Source organism: Protopterus annectens, chromosome 7.part0 (assembly GCF_019279795.1).
Source record: "Protopterus annectens isolate FY-2018-M chromosome 7.part0, PAN1.0, whole genome shotgun sequence".
In the NCBI taxonomy this organism is placed as follows: domain Eukaryota; kingdom Metazoa; phylum Chordata; order Ceratodontiformes; family Protopteridae; genus Protopterus; species Protopterus annectens.
The window spans coordinates 481,582,768-481,604,828 of NC_056739.1; the positions used below are offsets into that span (position 1 = coordinate 481,582,768).

The 22,061-nt window shown below is 39.6% G+C and overlaps 1 protein-coding gene across 3 annotated transcripts in view; it reads left to right on the plus strand.

Moving 5' to 3' along the window:
• Positions 1-22,061, plus strand: part of PLD2 (phospholipase D2) — a 716,894-nt gene that overhangs the window by 623,907 nt on the left and 70,926 nt on the right. For all 3 annotated transcript variants that reach the window (XM_044077075.1, XM_044077076.1, XM_044077077.1), the window contains exon 21: positions 14,787-14,836. In XM_044077075.1, the coding sequence (XP_043933010.1) occupies positions 14,787-14,836 (50 nt within the window). The remainder of the gene's footprint in view (positions 1-14,786; positions 14,837-22,061) is intronic.

Genomic DNA, 22,061 nt, shown 5'->3' on the forward strand with positions numbered 1-22,061 from the left:
TGGTGGATGCCTTGTATGCCAGATACAGGTCACCTCTAAGCAGTCTGCAGGATACAGAGTATAGTGACAGGGCTTTGAGTCGGTCCATGTGGGACATGTTAGGCTTTGTATCCTTTTAGCAAGGCACAGTCCCTTTGTGTGTAATTTGTGCAGTATAGTAGGACTTTCTTACAACAATGGACATACGTTGGTCAAAAGTTAGGTCAGTGTCCACATAATCCTGAACTGGGTTAATTCTTAGGGGTGTATTGTCAGTGTGGTAGTTCCCTGAGGTAGATAACTTCCCAAAGGCTATAATAATGCATTTTTTGGCATTTAGTTTCAGTTCATGATTTTGACACCACTTATTTACTTGAGACAAACCTTCCTGCAGGATGGCTAAGTCATTTGGGGATTCAATGACGGTTCCTGGCTTGCATCCATCTGTAAACTTAGTCAGCCAGATCTCTTTGGTATTGACTTTTACTTCAGAAAAGTAGATGCCAAATAGGAGAGGTCCCAGCACAGAACTTTGGGGAACTCCACTGGTGACTGGTCTCTCAGTGGACGTAACTTCCTCTATTTTAATTATATACATCCTATCCGTGAGACAGTTGGCAATGCAGTGCATAACATAGGGTTTCCCAGTTTTTTAGCTTTTTTACTATGCCTGAGTGAGGAATTGTGTCAAAAGCTTTGGCCAGGTTGATGTATATGGTGCATATCATTTTGCCTTCGCCACTGCTTTGGTGACCTTTTCAAAAAAATTCACCAGGTTGAGTAATCATGACCTGCCCTTGACAAATACAAACTGAGGTGGGTCCAATATTTGGAAGTTAGTTACGCCCTGATTGATTAGTTCTATGATAAGTCTTTCCATTGCTCTGCATATGAGGTTGGTCAGACTTATGGTTAGTTTCGCTTCTCTAGCGTCACCAAGTTTCTCAGTCAATACCTCACTTTTATAGCTACCTGTAACTGTGAATATGGCATCACTTATCTCTCTACTTTGGTAGACACCGCTTGTCTGGTCTAAATGATGTAAATGTCTTTCTTTCTGTCTTCTTCTTTGGATGTTATAACTGAAAAGGTTCTACTGAATTGAATATTGATATTCTGTACTAGTAGTGCACCGTATTTGTGATAATTTGGAAATTTGCCTTAGTTGTATCAGAGCTTTCCTCCAGATCTTTTCTAAAAATGGGCCCTTTCCAGATATCCATCTGTATTTGCAAAAATACATAAGTAGATAATACATTAAAACTAGGCAGAAATAGATTGAGTACCCAAATATTTTTTTTAACTTCTTTATTCCAGTCTGACTACAAGAAGATTGCCTTTTTCATCCTTTTATCATCTTGTTTCTTAAACTACTTCATGTACGCATGCACTCAGATTATTCATTCCCTTTTTTTCTCTCTGTGGCCGCCTCATAAGGCCCTTGTAGATTTTATCTGTTTACCCTTAATCTATCCTTTCTTTCCATCCTCTTCTCATGCCATCACTTTTACAGTGACATTCAGATAGATGTCCATCCTACACCAGTTTTTCCATCAATGGCTGACTGGCACATTTAGTCTTCATTTCCTTTTCTCCTGCTGATGGACTGTGGGGAATGTATGTTCTGAGAGGCCTCCCTTTCCTGTTTATTGAAATCTCCATTTATTCCAATATGTGCACCCTTTTCATTTCTTTCTTTTCTCTGTTCCTGTCATTTGTACACTCAAAATTGCTCTGCTCATCAGACTGCGACACTGCCCTTTGTCTTATCAGTGCATCATCAGTCTGTGACACTGCCCTTTGTCTTGTCAATGCCATCATTAGTCTCGTAGTGAGTGTAATCAGTAGGTGAGCTTCAGTGCTCCTTAAATTTCATGGTCTGTCTTTTCCTAATGAAATACTTCCACTGAGAACTCTTGTGTTGCTATTACTGAATGGTTTACACTTTTTAAGTGCCTAATAGTTTTTTTGTCAGTTAAAGCTCCTTCATTTCATAGGCCATAAACCAGCACAAAATATGCCATGTGTTTTTAGGGAAGTGTACACCTTTCTTAATCCTGCTAAGGGTACTTAACACTAAGGCATTTTAGCTTCTAGAAATTCCTTGAACTTTATTGCCTGAACTCAATCTTGAAGGCCTTTGATTCTTACATTCTGCCTAATAGCTATGTTTTCTACCTCATCTGTTGTTTTAAGTAATAACTTGTTATATCTTTGTATCTTTCTCCATCTCAAACTGAACTTTTTCAGTATTTCTTCTGTCTCCATGTATGTGTATATTAAATTTAGGTCTGTTTCCAAATTGCTATTATCTGCAGTCATATGGCTAGTAATACTTGTTTGGGGTACTTTTGCTTCAGTCTATTCTTCTATTTTTGGTTGAAATTGGCTAGCTTCCCTTTGTCAAGATTACCCCTAGTGCCTTTTAAAGTTTCCTTCTGTTGTACCAGATGACTGGAATTCATGAGTGGAATAAAACTGTTACAGATAGTAGACTGTCATTTTCATTGGTCTAAATGAATCACCTCCTACCTACTCAACCCATTACTGCCAGGACTTGACTGCCTCTTCAGGAAAGCTGTTTCTACTGCTCACCACTCTTTGTGAAATCTTCTTCTTTCAGCTTTTTCCCAGTTAGGGGTCGCCACAGCGGCTCACCTGTCCACTCATGATTGGCAGTGGAGTTTTACAGTGTCGAGTTGCCAGCCCAGCATCCAACCTTCCACAAAAGGCACACACACTCACACCTAGGGCCAATTTAGAGTGTCCAATCAACCTACAGTATGTCTTTGGGATGTGGGAGGAAACCGGAGCACCTGGAGGAAACCCACACGACCACAGGGAGGACATGCAGACTCTGCACAGAAGGCACCCCAGCTGAGGATCAAACCACAGAACCTCTTGCTGTGAGGTGGCAATGCTAACCGTTGCACCACCGCTGCCGCCCTTAATGCTCACAAAATCCTTTTCTTATGTCTCCTGAGATGTCCTCATTTTACTTTCAAATATCCTCTTATTGTCTGGCATCTCAATTTTTGAACGATGACTATGGGCTCTCTTAATATTAAGCTTCTAGAATGGTCCTTCCCAACATTCATTCTTTAAGACTGCACTCAGTTAAGCTCATCTGGTCTCTCTTACTTGTGTTTTGGGGTATAGCCCAAGCACAGTTTGTGTTACCCTCCTCTCTGCTACCCCTGCCATGTCTGTGTGTCTAAAAAGTGAGGTGTCCATGCCAGAGAAAATGTTCAGGACGAGATCTTACTGAATGTCCCTGTAGTTGGTTGATCATTTCTTTTGCACCATTTGTGTCTTTCCATGCATCACTGTATTCTGCCAGCCTTTCTTGCTGCTCACATTGCTTGCTTCCTTTTGGTTCATCTAATCTGGCTATTACTAGGTCCCTTTCTTAGCTTTGTTGCACCTACCACATCCCACCTAGCTAAATACATCTCCTTTGGGTTTTTCTTGCTGCCTAAATGTATTATTTTGCTTTTTCATTAAATTTAGTCTTTACTAAAATAAAATTGTACCCTGTCTGAAGGCTAAAATTTAAATCAAAAGCAAGAAAAGCCAAGTAACACTGCTATGGTTTTAGTTTTATTGGTTTCAACATACTGAGTCAGTAGCAGTGTTTTTATATAAACAGTTTTTGTGGACATTATTACTTTAACAGATTTTACATATGTTTTGCAAGATTGTCTTGATTACTACTTTTAAGTCATGGTATGTCTTGGTAGCATTTAAATTCTTTTGTTTAATTCACTTAACTTATGTGATAAAAATCTGTGAAATATAAAGGATGAAAGTACTAACCATTTTTAAAAAGAAATTTGTTCAAAGTATGCCAGCTTTTTTGTATAAGATATACTCTTGTGTGTCTTAGACCATTTCTCCTCTCTTGATTTAGCAGTCTGCTTGTTTTTGTTAGTCAGAAAACCCCACTAGATTTAACTAGTGTAATGTTACTGTTATGTGGTAACAAAAGTTAGACCAAGGCCATTTGGAACCAGACCAGTGGTCTGCATCCCCCCTTCTTTTGGGATACAAATGGCCAGATCTATCCTGAGGAAGTCCTGGTCCCACATACTTTGCCTATTAGCATGTCAGAAAACATCCTGATCTGTAGGATTTTTGGAAAGTAGTGGACACATTCAGAATACGCAGACAGTAGCCCCACTGATACTTGTATCTCCACATGGTTCATTCACCTCTCAAGGTCCCCCTTAGGACAAGTCCTCTTGTGTCGACAAGATGATGATGCCAATGAAGACAGCACAGTCCCACTCTCTAACGAATATAAAAGCCCTAACCACTAGCTGTTCACTTCTACCCTTCCCTATTGAGCCCTCAGATGCTTGATGCACTGCTGACACCACAATCACCTGCATCATAAGTGCTACAACCTTTGGGATATGTCAGTCGATCAGCAGCACTGTTAATGAGTGCTGACCATCAAAGAAAAACAAGCAAAACAACTTTCGCTGAACCTCTGAGTTACCTAATTTTTTGTGGGGAGCAAGTCCCCCCCCTGCATCCCCCCATGATGTGGGGGGGGGGGGGCTCCCAAACTTAAATGTACCTACTTTGAGGTGAAACAGTGTAAAAAAAAAAAAAAGAAAAACAAAGTTGGTGAAAGTTGTTTCACTCACTTTTCTGTGATCATAGTGCTGTCAGTCAAAGTCAAATGGCAGTCTCCCAGTCCTTATGCCCATGAAGCTGACTCATGAGTTTTTGACTGCTGGTATAAAGGCTGCCCCTAAGTCAGTGCAGACATGACTGTAATTTCCTACCATTTAGACACATTTTATTAAAAAAATGAATTAAAATAAGAATACCTTTAGATCATCAAGATAATTTTTAAGGACATAAGTTCAATGAATGCTGAAAGGAGGTCCGTCAGTACTAGTTAAAAAAAAAAAAAAAAAAAATAGTTGTTATCCTGTCCCAATTATCCAACAGAAATTAATGCCTTAAGGGTATTCCATTTCAGAAGAACACAAGATGCTGCAGTGGGTCTGTTGTGAGAATGCCCATGTTAGTTATATTTACAGACCTACATATAGTTAAAAATTACTAGCTGATCTGCTGTGGTACAGTCTGGTCAGACTTCTGTCCATCTATATGAAGGTGGCCATCATTCCACCGACATACCATTCAGATCTGATCACTGCTTGAAATAATCAAGGAACAAACTTGGACACCTTGATGTCTTAAACAGAACGTATTTTTCTTGGCTGTGTCCTTCATAAATTAGTACATCATAGGGATGTTAGATCAGGTTCTGATTTTACTTGGAAAGTCTTTGTAGTGTTTCATAGATAGACCGCCTCAGACATTCAGCCTGTTATCACTTCTTTTCATCTTTTGAGATTCTTTTGTTCAGTTTCCTCAAATCAGAAGTAACTTGCCAGTGTTGCATCAGCTCTGCAGTGTCCCCAATGACTGAAGTTTATATAGAAGCAGACACTCTGGAGGAGTTGGCTGGAGAAGGATGAAGATGAGCTTGTTCAGGGCAGCCTCCCCATTTTGGGTGAAGATGGCAGTCTGGTCTGCTTTAGTGCCAATATATTCTTGTAAAAGAGTGACGGTGCTTGCAGAGCTAAGGACCAGGGACAAATGCTTGACATTAGCCTGGTTATGCTTGTTTGTCAGCCTGTCATGTGAGGGTGAGGCAAAACTTGCATATAGAAGGGAAGGAGCATACCTGGTCATCCATGTCAGAGTGCAGAGGAAACACTGGGATAATAAACCAAACCCAAGGCTCCTGGGAATGACCACCCACTGCACTTGATTCTCATTCCCGGCCTGGTTAGATAAGGTTACCGGAAGAAAGTGACTGATCCTACAGGGGTGGTGTGGGATGCTAAATCCAGATGAGTGCGGTAGAAAAAGTCTTTCAGTGAAGGGTTCAAGAAGGATTCATGCTGAGAGGCCCAGGAGAACAAGAACATTTAAAAAGGGAAGTAATAATTACTTGTCATTAGTATTTTACTGTCCATTTTGGTTTCCTTAGTCTCGCATTAGTTCTAATGCATGTAATTTTGCTCTATTTTTCTTGATATTCAATACCTTTCTACTGCTGTGGAATAGTATGTTATCATTTTTGTGATCTCCTATCCCATAGTACTTTTTTAACCTTGCTATTACCGCATTTATCTGTTTATATTCCAACAAGTGCTAAAATTGCTTTGAATTATTTTAACTGCATATTATTATTCATAGTCAATATTTCATGTAGTACTAGTATTTTGCATTTCCTTTTCCACTGTCGCTCTTAACTTCATAATAAACAAATTCGCCAAACAAAAACTGATAAAATTACACCAAAGAAGATGAAGGGAATAGGGAAAATCTCCATTTAATATCCAAATTTAGCGCTTTCGTCAACAGTACAAGGACTTCATCAGAATACAACAAAACAACCATTCCTAGTTTAGTTATAATTGATCACCTGACATACTCTCTAAGCAATTATCTAATTAACATGACTTCATCTTTTTTAAAAAGAACTATAACAAATACACATATTAGACACTCATTTGTTGTACGCCTGTTGAAACCATATGTGCACAAATCTAGTAACCATACATCTTAGATATGCATAAAAATAAACATTAAAGTTTGTATATATTAAAAATACACACACACACATACACACACACACACACATATATATATATATATATATATATATATATATATATATATATATATATATATATATAAAAACAATAAAAATATATACGTTAAAAAGTAAATCTATAAATATATGTAGTGAACCATCAGTTTGTGCCTTTAATTTCAGCAAACAAGATAATGAAATGGCTTCATTGAGACCAAGATGTTTTTTGGCACTGACTCTTAAGTTGCCATTTCGGTTCACAGAGTTCTAAATGTAAATCAACTGGGCCACCCCTTGGTCCCAGATCAACCTGATATGTAGCTATAAATTTAAATGAGTGGGTAGGGTTCTCCTTAATATGTTTGGCCAAGCCATTCAGTTCATTCCCTTTCTGTATGTTGTAAATGTGTTGATATAGTCTGTCCTTGAAAGCTCTTTTTGTTTTTCCAACATAAAAGCTTTCACAGGATTGACATTTTCCCACATGTATTACCCGTTTGCTGTAACAGTATAATCAATGCTTTAACTTAATGGCCCCAAAATTCCAAATGTTGACATCCTGTTCACTCAGAACATATTGTCATTGTCGACAGTGGTCACACTTGGACATACCAAACCTGCCCCATTCTTGTCCAATTCTTTCCACCAAGGTTTTAAAACATCTATCTTTCTTATAAACAATGGTAGGTTTGGGCCCAACCTTTTCAAGGTAGTCCTGTTGGATACCAAAAATATTCCAATTTTTCCTGATAATATGACAAATTTCATCAAAATGCAAGTTATATGTTAAAACAGCCCCCTTTGAAAAATTTTTCTATCACAAGGTTGGCCCTCCACAATAAATCTTTCCTCACTACTTGGGCATTAAAGTGGCCACTTACTCTCTTCTTCACCACCTCATCAAAAATATTGTTCAGCTGTACAATAGAAGGAGGAAACTAGTTCAGAAAAAAAGCAAATCCCAAGAAGGAAAGACATCCCTGATCAGTATCAGTAAGAAACTAAGGTCCCTCATAAAGTTCTCCAAGACTAACTTCGAAGAAAAATAGCCAAGGATTCGAAAGATAACCACAAAGCCTTCTTTAGCTATGTCAAGAATCTAAGTGGCAACCCGCAGATATGCTCTGAGCTAGTGCAAAATAGCACAAAATATACTGAACCCACTGATATTGCCAACATCCTGGCAGATAGATTCAGTGGAAACTTCACTCCCCACTCACCCCCAAAAGGGCCCACAACAATACCGGAAAAGTGTAAAGTCCTGGAAATCACAGACACACAGGTAAAAACAGCCCTTTCAAAAGCCAAAAGCACAGCATCAATGGGGCCAGATGGTGTCCCAGGCTGCATCTTGCATGAACTACAGAATGAACTAACCCCCCACCTAAACACATTGTTCAACCTCAGCCTCTCCGCAGGCTACGTGCCCATAGAATGGCGCACAGCAATGGTTATTCCACTCCACAAAGGAGGGGCCACAACTGACCCTGGTAACTATCGCCCCATAAGCTTGATTAGCCTGGTCTGCAAGGCTATGGAGCGCATCATCATGGAACTCATTAACAAAGACATTGGGAACCTCCAAACACTTGACCCGACCCAGTTTGGCTTTGTTAAGGTCAGATCATGCCTACTAAACCTGGTTGACTTCTTCGAGACAATCACCAAGGCCATAGATGAGGGGAAGGTAGTTCACACAGCCTACCTTGACCTCGCCAAGGCTTTTGACACCATTCCCCACTTGGGAATTATAGAAAAACTCACCAGCCTGAACATAAACCCCTACATCATTAGATGGGTTGCCAACTGGCTTACAGACAGAACTCACATGGTAAGAATAGCGGGCTGCAGGTCAGACTCTAAACCAGTCACAAGTGGTGTTCCACAAGGCTGGGACCCCTACTGTTTGGCATAAACTTCTCAGAAGTACAGGCAAACACAGGAGGACTATGGCTAACCAAGTTCACCAATGACTGCAAACTGGGAGCCATAATTGACTCTCCAGCTGACACGGACATTCTCCAAAAGGGCATTACTGAGACGGACACCTGGTGTCAAAGTCATAGTCTCAAGCTAAATGCCAAAAAATGCATAGTCATCCCATTTGGGAAAAACAAAACACCCATGAATTACCACATAGGTGGCAGCTCCCTTAATAAAGAAGAGGTAGTAAGAGATCGGGGGACCCAGGTAGATAGTAATCTCTCCTTTGACAATCATATTGCCAAAGTAGTTAGGAAATCCTTCTATGTAGCCCATCTAATTACTAAAGGGTTTGCATCGAGAAATAAAGAGGTTATAGTGCCCCTCTGCTAGTCACTCATCAGACCCATCATAGAGTACAGTGCCCCATTTGGGATGTACCTCACAAGACACTTCCAACAGCTGGAAATACCACAAAAGTACCTCACCAAGAGGATTACTGGTCTCAAACATATATCCTATGCAGTTCGACTGGACAAACTCCAGCTGTACTCAGTGGCATATCGCTTACTCAGGGGTGATCTCTGCCTGACTTACAAAGCCATGTCCAACTCAGAATTGATGGACATGCTCCACCTAAAGAAATCCAAGTCACTGCGAGCCACTCACTCTAGTGAGCTAAACCTCGCCACAACAATAAATAGAACATGCTGGAGGGATAGATTCCTGTCACAGAGACTCCCCATGCTTTGGAACAAAATTCCTAACTACATTAGGCAGAGCCCCTCACTAACACTCTTCAAGAGAAACCTTGACGAGTGGATGGGTAACAGAAAATACACCCCTGGGATCACTTCATTGGCTCTTCTTGACAGAGGCTCAGTTAATCAATGGGGCAGCGAAAGTTGACACACTCTGGCTAGGCTTATAAATGCCCTCAGGCAGAAAGCCTAGTACCTACCTATTAACACCTCAGGATAACCCCTCCTTCCAAACATTTCCTTTAAGGTGGAGAGTTCCTTATAAAACTGGCTATCATTACTCACCATTCTAGCTAGTCTCACTCACTGCCCCGTACCATAGATTTCTTTTGGTGAAGGGGATGCTAACTATCAAAGTGCAAAAATTAGTTGGGTTATGTGGTTTGCTTTACAAGGTGGATTCAAATTTCCTCTCAGCCCTATCTTTACTAAAGGTCACATCTAAGTAGTTGACCTTGTTTTCACTAACTTCCATGGTAAACCTTAAAAAACTAGTACTTTAATTTAGAAAGGAAAAAAATTGGTCTAAACGGTCCCTAGAGTCATTCCAAAAAAAAATGATGTCATTCAGGAACCTCTCAGAGAGAGACCAACAGCTGACAAATTCTGAGATGAACATTATTTGTTGTTCCCACTGTGCCAAGACCATATTGGTGAAGATAGGGGCACAAGCTGTCCCCATCACCACCCCTTTCATCTGTCTAAAAAGTTGGCCCTTAAAAGTTAGATAATTATTTTCCAGGACTACTTCCATAAGGGTTTGCAAAGTTAAAATCTTAGTGTGATCAAACCCTGAATTCCTACATAAGAATTCATAGAACATTTCTATCCCTTCAGAATGAGGGATAACGGAAAATAAGTCTTGAATATTAATGGTGACAAATAACACATTGTCTGAGTGTAACCAGTTGTTAACCCTGGCCAGAAAATGCCAAGAATCTTGGGTCTATATCACGTTGTCAAACTCAAAAGTTCGAACGTCATATGGTCGACACCATATAATGGAATTTTTAAAAGTTTGAACGTTTCAGCGGAGATCTCCTTATAGTGCGGAATGGGAAGATTTCCCTTTTCTGCACTGTAGTGCGATCTCAGAGTTGGTATATTTAAAGAGCGGGGGGTGTGGGGGGTAGCGCCCCACGTGGTGGGTACAGGGGGCTTGCCCCCCTGCTTAAACCGTTCAGGTAGGTTTTTTTCTTTGGTTTATTTTTTTTTATTACATTTTCGAACCTTTGAAAGTTTGATCATATGGTGTCGACCATATGACGTTCGAACTTTTAAAAGTTTGATTATGTAATATAGATGCAGAATCTTTATAAAGGTGCTTATGCCTCAAGAGCACCCCTTTTCACTGATGGGCAATATATTTTGCAATGAAAAAGATTTTAGAGGCCCTGATATCTACAACTGGCCTTAAAGGTGGATCAAAGATGTTTTTATGTATTTTTGGGGTACCGAAAATAGTGGGGGTTCTGGGGGAGGTACTGTTTAGGTAATCACATTCTATCTCATCACTTTGGTCATTGATTAATAGGTCATCCAGTACCATATTAGCCCTCCTAAAAGCCAAGTTCATTTAATTAATAGAAACTTCCTCATAGGTGTCAGTATACAAATGGGATAACATTTTGCTAATATAATCATCGGGCCTCATGATTATCAAGCCCCCACCTTTATCAGGTTTCATGATTCTTATCCTCTTATCTAAAATAATATCATTCAGTAACCTCTATTCTGTCATGGATAAGTTGAAAAGGGGGGGTGCGCCTCTGTGTCAATAAATTCCTGATTTCAGATTCACACATTTTATCAAAAATGCTAGCCATGGGGTGCAGGGGGGATCCCCTGTTCTATTAAAAATAATTATGTCACTTTGTTTATTCAGGTGTACCTGCTGTTGCCTCTCCCCCTCCCTCTCCCATTCCATCCATTCGAGGTTTGGTATCCCTGTGGATGATTGAACTGCCCCATTGATCTGTTCCTTCTCTGATTCCTGAGTCTCTCTGACCTCCTCAGAGGAGGAACCCCTAAAGGGGCTCGAATTACCTTTCTGAATTGGTCTGTCATCTTGTTCATCAGTATACTCATTGGCATCCTGATTATTCTGACCACTATTGTTCCTTCCATACCCCAGTAGGTCAGGATAAGCCCTCCCAGCCTCATATCCCAATCTGTCCCTTTGTAACTTCTTGATTTTTTTTTTGTGTGTTTAAGTTCATCAATTGTTTTATCCACCTGGCTAAAAACAGCCTTATATTCATTGATTGTTTGCATCGAATAATAAATCGGCTCTTATTTGAGTGTTGATATGGCAATTGTCATCATTTAAAGTCACTAATTTCTGTTCATTATCTTTAATAAGAATACCTAACAGTTCACAACCATGACGGTTAAATAAAGTCAGTAGCTCACAGTGCAGCTCCGATACTTTACCAACCCAGTCAGATACTTCCAGCTTCTCAACCCCTTCAGAATTTGTTCTGTAATTAAGCATTCACGTAGATGTCCATTTTCCAATTGTAGCTTACGTTTTTTTAAAGTGAGTGAGTGTAAATCATTTAATTGTCAGTTGACAGTTCCATAATTAAAGGCTTGAATCTCCAGTTCCACAAATACGTCCTTCCCTTGTTGCATCCATTTACTAAATGAGAATTCACGTGGGGAAGTAGATTGTACGTACGTTTGTGCCTCCCCCAAACGTGAATTCAAACAATCCGTGCCTCGGAAATCAGTTGCAGGGTTGAGTAAGCTAGTTTGACTCCGTTGTGCAGGAGTAATCCCAGAAATCGTCTTGTTCTGGGAAAGGACATTCAAACCATGATCCCCACTTCCACATGCATTGTCCAGTCTTGGGAAGGTGGATAAACGAACCACTTGTTAAGTCTGGATCTGTACCATTGTGGTTAGATTGCCAACCGCAGTTGCTTTTTCATGTAAAGTAACGGACGATGAACTCCCTGAACCCACTTCCTTTTCCATCAAGACAGCACCATACAATAAACGAATTTGCCAAACAAAAACTGATAAAATTACACCAAAGATGATGAAGGGAATAGGGAATATCTCTGTTTAATATCCAAATTTAGCGCTTTCATCCACAGTACCAAGGACTTCATCAGAATAAAACAAAACAACCACTCCTAGTTTAAATAGTTACAATTGATCACCTGACATAACCTCTAAGCAATAATTTAATTAACATGACTTCATCTTTTATAAAAAAGAACTATAACAAATACACATATTAGACACTCATTTGGTGTGTGCCTGTTGAAACCATATATGGACAAATCTATTAACCATACATTTTAGATATACATAAAAATAAACATTAAAGCTTGTATATATTAAGAAAAAACAATATATATATATATATATATATATATATATATATATATATATATAAACAATAACATTAAAAAGTAAATATATAAATGTACGTAGTCAGCCATCAGTTTGTTCCTTTAATTTCAGCAAACAAGATATGGAAATGGCTTCATATAGGTCTGGAGGGTTTGTGGCATTGATAATAAGTTGCCATTTCAATTCACAGATTTCCTTGGTCCCAGATCAACCTGATCTTTAATTATAAATTTAAATGAGTGGGTGGGGTTCTCCTTAATATGTTTGGCCAAGGCATTCAGTTCATCCCCTTTCTGTAAGTCGTAAATGTGTTGATATATTCTGTCCTTGAAAGCTCTTTTTGTTTTTCCAAAATAAAAGCTTTCACAGGATTGACATTTTCCAACATGTGCTACCCGTTCGCTGTAAAAATATAATCTTTGTCTTAACTTCATGGCATAACAAAAAGAGCTTTCAAAGACAGACTATATCAACACATTTACAACATACAGAAAAGGGATGAACTGAATGGTTTGGCCAAACATATTAAGGAGAACCCCACTCATTTAAATTTATAGCTATAGATCAGGTTGATCTGGGACCAAGGGATGACCCAGTTGATTTATATTTAGAACTCTGTAAATTGAAATGGCAACATAGAGTCAATGCCATGAACCCTCCTTGCCTCCATGAAACCATTTCAATATCTTGTTTGCTGAAATTAAAGGCACAAACTGATGGTTGACTACATACATTTATAGATTTACTTTTTAACGTATATATTTTTATTGTTATATATATATATATATATATATATATATATATATATATATATATATATATATATATGTTTTTTTTAATGTATACAAGCTTTAATTTTTATTTTTATGCATATCTAAGATGTATGGTTAATAGATTTGTGCATATATGGTTTAAACAGGCACACACCAAATGAGTGTCTTGTTGTTTGTCTTTTCGGCTTTTCCCGGTTAGGGGTCGCCACAGTGGAACTCCGGTCCACTAATGATTGGCAGTCGATTTTTATGGTGTCTAATATGTATATTTGTTCTTTTTAAAAACGATGGTCAAGTTAATTAGATAATTGCTTCGAGGGTATATCAGTTGATCAATTGTAACTATTTAAAATAGGAATGGTCGTTTTGTTTTATTCTGATGAAGTCCTTGTACTGTGGACGAAAGCGCTAAATTTGGATATTAAACAGAGATTTTCCCTGTTCCCTTCATCTTCTTTGGTGTACTCTTAACTTCATGTCAGAACATTAGTTTATTTGGAGCTTTTCTTTCAGGGTGTCCACTATGACTGGGTTCTTCATAGCTAGACATATCTGGTTAAAAAAGTAAATAAGCAGCCATCAAGGGTAGTTACAGTTTTTGACTATATCTGGGTAGGTAGCCTACCTACCCAGAGTTCACTGATGCTTCACAACTGTAAGTAATCTATTACAAGGAAAAGGAGCTAGGTTGCTTAGTGGTTATGCCTTGCAGCTCTGGTGCCTGAGCTTCACTTCTGATCTCCTATCAAATGAAAACTCTACACAGTAACAGGAGATCAGAAATGGACCCCAGACACCAGATATGAACTATAACCACTAAGGCATCTTGCTGCTTTTTCTTGTAGTCCTGCATGAGTTTTCCATGAGTGTTGTGAGTACTTCTTCAAAACATGCTAGTGGACTGACCACTCTAAATTGTTCCTTTGTATTGCATTCACCAGGCATATTTCTCAATCTCTTACACAGGAAATCCCAGAAATAGAGGCAGGTTTTAATTATTGCTCTTATGAACTTAGAAAGTTGCTAGAATAATAGGTTTTGTGTTAGAATGCAGTTTTGAAGGCTGTGAAGCCTGAAACTCAAATATCTGTCATTTAGTGACTTCAGTCTTCAGTGATTCGCCTGAATACCACATATTTTGTAAGGAAAGTACCAAAATACAAAGCAAAAATCTGAACATTTCTGCAAAAATCTGGACAGTTGAGAGGTATGGGCCCAGGCAAGAGCTGCAAAACACCCCAAAATAATCAGTTCATTTATCAGTTAAATTAAATAAAAAGTAAGTAAATATTATTATGTGATAACATGTGTATATTTGTTATATTTGCTGCTTGTATATCTTACCATTCATTCTTTTCTTAGGACCATGTGTAGGGGGGATCATTCCATCCTGAATCGACTGCATTCAGAGAGTAAGTTTGTTGCTGTTCTTCCTTTCTTCAGTAATTTGTTTTTTGTTGAAGAGCAGTGTTGCAGTATTGTGCAAGATTTGTTAGACATTCTTTTAGCCAGCTTCATAGTGTAGAAAGTCCTGATTACTGATATATGCAGTCCAAGTTTCAACTAGGGATTCCGGCACCCATACACAGTGACAAGAGGGGGCGGGAGTAGGTTTGCCATCTTTCCAAATGCCCAAAGTGGGACATTTTTGGTACAAACGTCAGATTTTGCAGGGCAAAACATACCCAAAGCCAGTACAAAGGACAGAACTTCACTTTTTTGCCTAAATAAAAGCTTATTCTTGTAGCATTTCAGTTGCTTATTCTGTTTCTTATAACATTTAGGTGTTTCAGATACAGAATAACTGTTTTTATGCAACTATTACATAAAATATAGGAAATATTTTTGTCCTAAAATCTCAGGACATTTGCCATTTTTTCAATTTTTTTTTTGCAGGACACAGCTGCCCAAAGAGGGACTGTCCCTCGCAAAGTGGGACAGGTGGTAACCCTAGACGGGAGTGAGTAACTGCTGTCACCTTACGAATATTTGGGAGGAAGGAGTTGTCTCTGGCTCATCACTTTCAGTGACACCTAGTGGGAGCACTAGGTATTACACTTGTGGAGCATCAGCTGTTAAGCACATGCTGCCTGTGTGAATGCATGTAATTAAAGAGAGTGTACAAATGCACATTTCCTGCACCTGGCATCATGGCAACAGAGCTCACTGAGTGAGGAAAGGAGGATGCTCCAGCAGAGGAGAGTTAGCTGCCCCACCTAACCATTAAGGTGGCCCCAATCCCTACCACCAGAATTTTGCAGTGGGAGGAAAAAATAGACTAGAAATGAACTATGGATAAAGCCTAGTACATGCAAAAGCACTTTCACAGTCACCAATGAGTAGCACCTAGTGAAGTGACATGATTAGAGTATTTACAGAATTAATTGTTTTTTTTTTTTTGTCTTGACTGCGTAATGATGTAACTATGTACTTGGTTTCATGAGATATTATATATTTTTACTCTGTGACCTATTTTTCTTTACGATATATAACAAGATCATGACTGTACAAGCAATGCATTTGTGATGCTAGTGGCTGTATTATTTAACAGTTTAGCATTTACTTGACCCTCCCCATGCTTTTATGACTTCTTCCTTTCTCTGTAGCACATGGGTTCAGTGAGTGAGGAGGCCAGAGCCTGTTTTCTTATTACCAAACATGTTACGGCATACTCATTTGGCTGAGTTATTAGAAATAAGACTTTCTTCATTTTTTTAAGTGGCTTGTGTTACTCATATTTGTGCAGCTGAATCAGCCCTGTGTCATTTCCAGTCTTATACATCCTTTAATCTCCCAGCGGTAAATGGCATTGGCTCCTCCCACAGTTGTTCTGATATGAGGATGAGACGTTAGTGCAGTACCATAATTTCTGATTACAGTTGCTATCAAACACACAACAGTCACAAAAGACTTGATGATAACTTGGGAAGTTGTTGTTATTTTTTTATAGAAAAATTATATTTTCCTTTATACTGCCACTTAAAGACAGGTATATCAACTACAGCAAACAGACAAACATCGACAACAAACAGAATGAGGTAGCAGAAAATGTTTAATGTTCACCTGTTCCAAAGTGACTGGGTAAGACAGTTTGGTTAATGTTCACCTGTTCCATAAAGGCTGGTTTGCAGCTGTTAGGGTAGTTAATATTTACATGCTCCATGCAGGAAGTGGTAGTACGGAGGTAATGCTTACCTGTTCCAGACAAGCTGGGGAAATATAAAATAATAATAAATATTTGCTTGTTCCAGACATGTTGGAGTGTTTCTTCATTAATGTTCTCTTGTTCTAGCCATGTTTTGTAGTACAACATGGACTGTGTTCTTCTTTTCCAACCAGGCTGAAGTAGTACAGAGTGGTTACGGATCGCCTCTTCAAACTGGCTGGGGCAGGATAGCATGGTTAATGTCCATGTGACACAGATAGGACATCTTGGTTGATGTTTACCTGTTCCAGATAGGTTGAGGTAGTGTATCGTGGTTAATGTTTTTATGTTCCAGACTGGATAGAATAGGACAGTTCCTGAGAAATTAATATAGCCCATATGGTTAATGTCTACTATTCGTAATGCAGTGGGTAAAATGGCATCATTAATGTTCACCTCTTCCAGACAGGGAGGGTAAGACATCATAGCACATTTAATATTCACATATTCTAGACAGGATGATTAATGTCCACCTGCTCCGTATATGCTTGGATAGTATTACGTTTAACCTTTTTCGGCTGTCCAGAGTTATGCTTACTACTTAAGGTTTTGCATTCAGAAATGACTCTATCATCACTATTGTTGGAAAATCATTATAACTCTCAGGTGGCTTGCTTTGTATGGTAACTGAATGCATTCTGTTTTTTACTGCTTATTTAGTGAAGAGTGACAGAGGGCTTCGGCATGCTGTCTTCTGTTTCTCTCAGGCTACATATGGTCATATTATAACATTGTACAGAGTACAATGACAGTTAATTGACTAGAGGGCTGTACAGACATGCCTCTCAAATGTCCCTAATTTTGACTTCTATTTTTTGCAATATCTGCTATAAAATTTTTGATCTTCTTGCTAAATCACTTAAGATTGCAGTCAGTCAAAGTCAGACATTAGTGTATCATATTTCTTGACTAGAGCATGCATGTTGATGCAAAACCTGTTCTATTAACTTTTTTAGTGAAGTGGAGTAGTATTTAAAAGTTACCCCTGATTTTGGTTATTTGTCTCCCAATTATTTTTGGCTTTGTCTAGAATGCTTGAGCAAAGAATTTAAGAAGTATGTGCACTGAGGAGTGGAGAACATACCCCATGAGAAAGTTCTAACTTGCCTTTGTGTAGCATGTGTAACTGTACTAGTGTTTGTTAGCCTGCCCAGAATATGCCCTGCATCTTTCATGTAAGCTTTCATCTATAAATTCCAAGTTAACCTTGGGCAAAAGTTAAAGTTCGTCTGAATAAGAGCTGGTTCTGGCACACTGAAGCAGAAAATGAATGCAGAGCTCGCCTAGCTGTCAAAGCTAGGCCTTGTATTGGTTTTATGAATTCCTTAATATTTCATCAGGGAAAATGAGATGATTAACTATTTATGCTTGGCGAGCTGAGCAGCTCTGTTTATTCAGCCGAAAGTTTCACAGCCAGCACATGGGCAAAGCAGCGAGATGGCCATATTGAAGTACTGTGTGAGGGTAGCTGCTGTTTGCACACAAGCATGTGTGACGGACAGAGAGGTCTGTGCCTAAAATATTAACCCTTCCGAAATCTATTGGGATGAAATGTTTGAATGAATGTGGTGCTGGCAGATTCCCTCAGGTCATTTCCAGTATGCAAAATACATTTAATAATTCAGATTTGTCCCTTCTGTTTATAACAAAACTAGAAAGCCTGTCTCTGAACCTCCTACCTAGATAGCTTCAACATATGCAGCTAATCATTTCCTTCACTTCCTCGTGTCCCTTTTATTTCTTTTTCTTAGCACAGTGTCATTCATTGAGTTAAGGATTATTGCAAAAATGTGAAATAGTGATTATTAGTTTTAAAGTGGCCCTTTTTGCTGAGCCACTTTCTGTTGAATCAAGACTATTAAGCCAATAACTCTCATTTTCTTCAACAAGAATCGGGGACAACGGCACAAATAATGGGACAAAGGCATAGACTCAGGGACATCTTTTAAATATTACTGTAATTCACTGAAAAAAAATTAATAGAAAAACAGGATTGGCATCTGAAGAATAAGCAGTAAGAAACTGTAATGTCTGACATTATTGACTAACTGTAATCTTAAGTGAGCTACCAGAAAATCAAACAATTTAAGAGGGACATGGCAAAAACAAGAGGCAAGATTAGAAGCATTCTGCAAAATTAGTGACAGTTGAGAGCTATGCAGATTTTATTTTAAATAAAATAAGATTTAAATAAAACTATCTGCCAAATGAGGAAGCATCTGTTTGATAATAGCATTCTCATGATTAATGTACTGCACTTAGCTAATACATTAAATAAAATAGTAAATCAATCTTTCAGAGTGATGTTTAATTGCTTGTACGCCCCCCCCCCCGATGATTATTTAGCTTTTAGTAATGGTGAAGGTGTACAAGGCTTATAAATGCTCTTCTGTGCTACATAAAGGGATGCAACAGTTATAAACAAGCAGAATATCTGAGTCAGTAATGTACTGTTAAGTAAACAGTCACTGTTTTTAAAAAGTAGAAATACAAGTATAGGTAATAAAAATGTTAGAAATACATTAATTTTTTCTCTCAAAATATTTGATGATATTGAGTATTTGTGTGTACTGTTATTTTAAGCCAAACAAAAGGTTATACATAGAATTTCTTAATGTTCACTTGACTTGAGGTAGTATTGATGGGGATTCACACACAGATGTCCTTCATGGATGCATCTGCAGTCATAACAACTGGGTTGTCCTGTCGTCAGGCAGCCCTGCAGTCGGCCGGATTCCAAAGTCCGGGTCCGGCTTCGGCTGATGTCGCACTTCACCCGACGTCATCTCTGCTGGTCTCCGGGTATAAAAGCATCAGCCGACGCCATTTTCTTCAGTCTTTCTTGCCGCGTGGCGCCCGAAGCAGAAGCTGTTCGCAAGTGCCGGTCGGTCGGATCCAGAGATTTCTACTACCGAATACTACTTCGAAGACTTCTAAAAAGCTAAGTACCCCGTTGGGGACTCTTTCTTGCCTCAGCCGATGTCAGAAAAAGTCAATAACTGTTTAACTTGTGGGAAACAAATACCTCATAAAGATTTCCACTCTTACTGTTTGCCTTGTTTAGGCCCAGACCACGACGTAGCAGCCTGTTCTTCCTTCAACCGACGAACGCTTAGGCGTCGGTCGGAGTTTGCTGAACAGTTTTTCGGTTCTGAATTTGCGTACATTATGCCGTCGGATCCTCCGACTACCCAAATTGTTAAGAAACGCAAAGAAAAAGACCGACACTCGCGGTCCACGGTTTCGGCCGAAACCATGGTAAAGCAAACCGCGAGTGTCTCGGTTTCGGCCGAAACCGAGAAAACGGTTCAAAGCACAGCTGAATCTTTGACTACTTCTGAGGTTCCTGCTACCTTACTTGAATCGGCCTCTGAAATTTTACCTACTACAGTGGCTTCTAGTGAATTATCAGACACCATCCCTTTGGATGTCTCTACCCCAGCACGTGGTGCTGCTAGGCCTCCTGCAGCCATGTCCATTAAGGCCTTTGCCAGGGCTAAAGCAGCTAAGTCTACTAAATCAGTGCCTGTTAAACCCCCCTCAACCAGGCCTACTTCTAGTTCACAAATGCTTACTCTGGCAGAAGATTTAATATCCTTAATTAGGGGATCTCAATCTCACCCAGACAGGGCCTCTCAGCCCCCAGAGAAGAGACCTAGGGCAGAGCCCCCCGAGCCTGTGTCCTCTGATGATTCTGCGGATGACTCAGATATTACAGACCAGCCAGAGGCTCCTTTCTCCAATTATGAAGACTCAGATGCTGAAGAATCCATTCCAGCTGCTTCTCCACCAGAAGAATTCTCCTTTGGGAAAACCTTACATGCCATGCGAGAACAATTCCAATGGCAGCAACAGGATTTCTCAGACTCCAGAAAAAGACTTAGGACTTTTCTGCACCTTCCACAACACAGGCCCTTAGCTATACCTCCTGTCCTCCCTGTTGTGGACGATGCTTTTAATGATGTCTGCTCTGCACCAGATTCCTTACCTCCAGCCCCTGCCAAACCAGACAGATTTTACAGGGTACCAGACACGCATCATCACCTATACAGGGCCCCTCTTGCAGACCCCGAAACTATATCCCAGGGGCCTAAGGCAGTAGCCTCGACCACAGCAAAAAACCCTATTCCTTCTGAAAGGGAAGCCAGGTCTTTAGACAGATGGGGCAAAAAGTTTATACCTCAGCTACTCTCTCAGCTAGAGCTTTAAACTGTCAGTTTCACATGATACAATACCAAGAGTTTATGCTTGATCAGTTAACTAAAAAACTATCCTCTGACGACTCTATAGATAAGAAATATGTATTAGAAATGGTAAATAACATACAACAGGTTAGTAACCATTCCTTAAAATGTGGCTATGATGCACTGGAGGCTTCGTTTAGATCAGCCATGACTGGCACAGTGATAAGAAGACATGCATGGCTGAAGGAACAAGTCTTACCGGATCATGTTAAAGCTAAGTTATTAGATGCTCCTATGGATAAGACCAGTTTGTTTGGTACATCTGCACAGCAGGTAATGAAGAAAATGGAAGAAAAGGCAAAATCTGTTCAAACGGTTAAAGATTTCTTGCAGGTTCAGCCCCCAAGGTTTAGCAGGAACTGGCCTGCCAAAAATTGGTCCTTTCCTGACTCCACAAGATCCCAAAGGGGCAGGAATAGACGTTCCAGAGTCAGAAACCAATCCAGAGGAGGTGCCTACAGAGGACGACAGTGGCAAGGTAATAACAGAGGCACAGACTCAGCCACTACCACTACAACAGCACAATCACAGTGACTTAACTCTACATCCGCCTACCAGGGAACAAATAGCAGCTCCATTAGGCGGAAAATTAACCTTATTTTTATAAAACTGGCACTACATCACAAAAGACAAGTGGATTTTGCAAACCATAGACCAAGGTTACCGGTTCCACTTTCACACTCTACCAGTCAAAAGAGGAATGCCAAACCTGCCTCCAAATCAAAAAACAGAAGCTCTACAGCAGATAATGCAATTAGTAAAGATGAGAGCTGTGGAAAGAGTGCCAATAACAGAACAAGGCAAAGGATTTTACTCCAGACTATTCCTAGTTCCAAGAAAGGAAAAAAGTTGGAGACCTATTCTCGACCTGTCCACCTTAAATACATACATCATTGTCCCAAAATTCAAAATGCTGACCCTACAGCAACTTCTTCCCATGCTGGGCAAGGAGTGTTGGCTGGTAACTCTAGATCTCAAGGAGGCATACCTGCACGTCCCCATTCGACCAATTTGCAGAAGATACCTCAGATTTCTTGCAGGATCAGAGCATTATCAATTCTCAGCATTGCCCTTTGGCTTATCTACTGCCCAGAGTATTCACAAAATGCCTGGCATCAGTAATCGCCTACTGCAGACTACAGGGAATCCAAATTTATCCTTACCTGGACGACTGCCTGCTACAAGGGG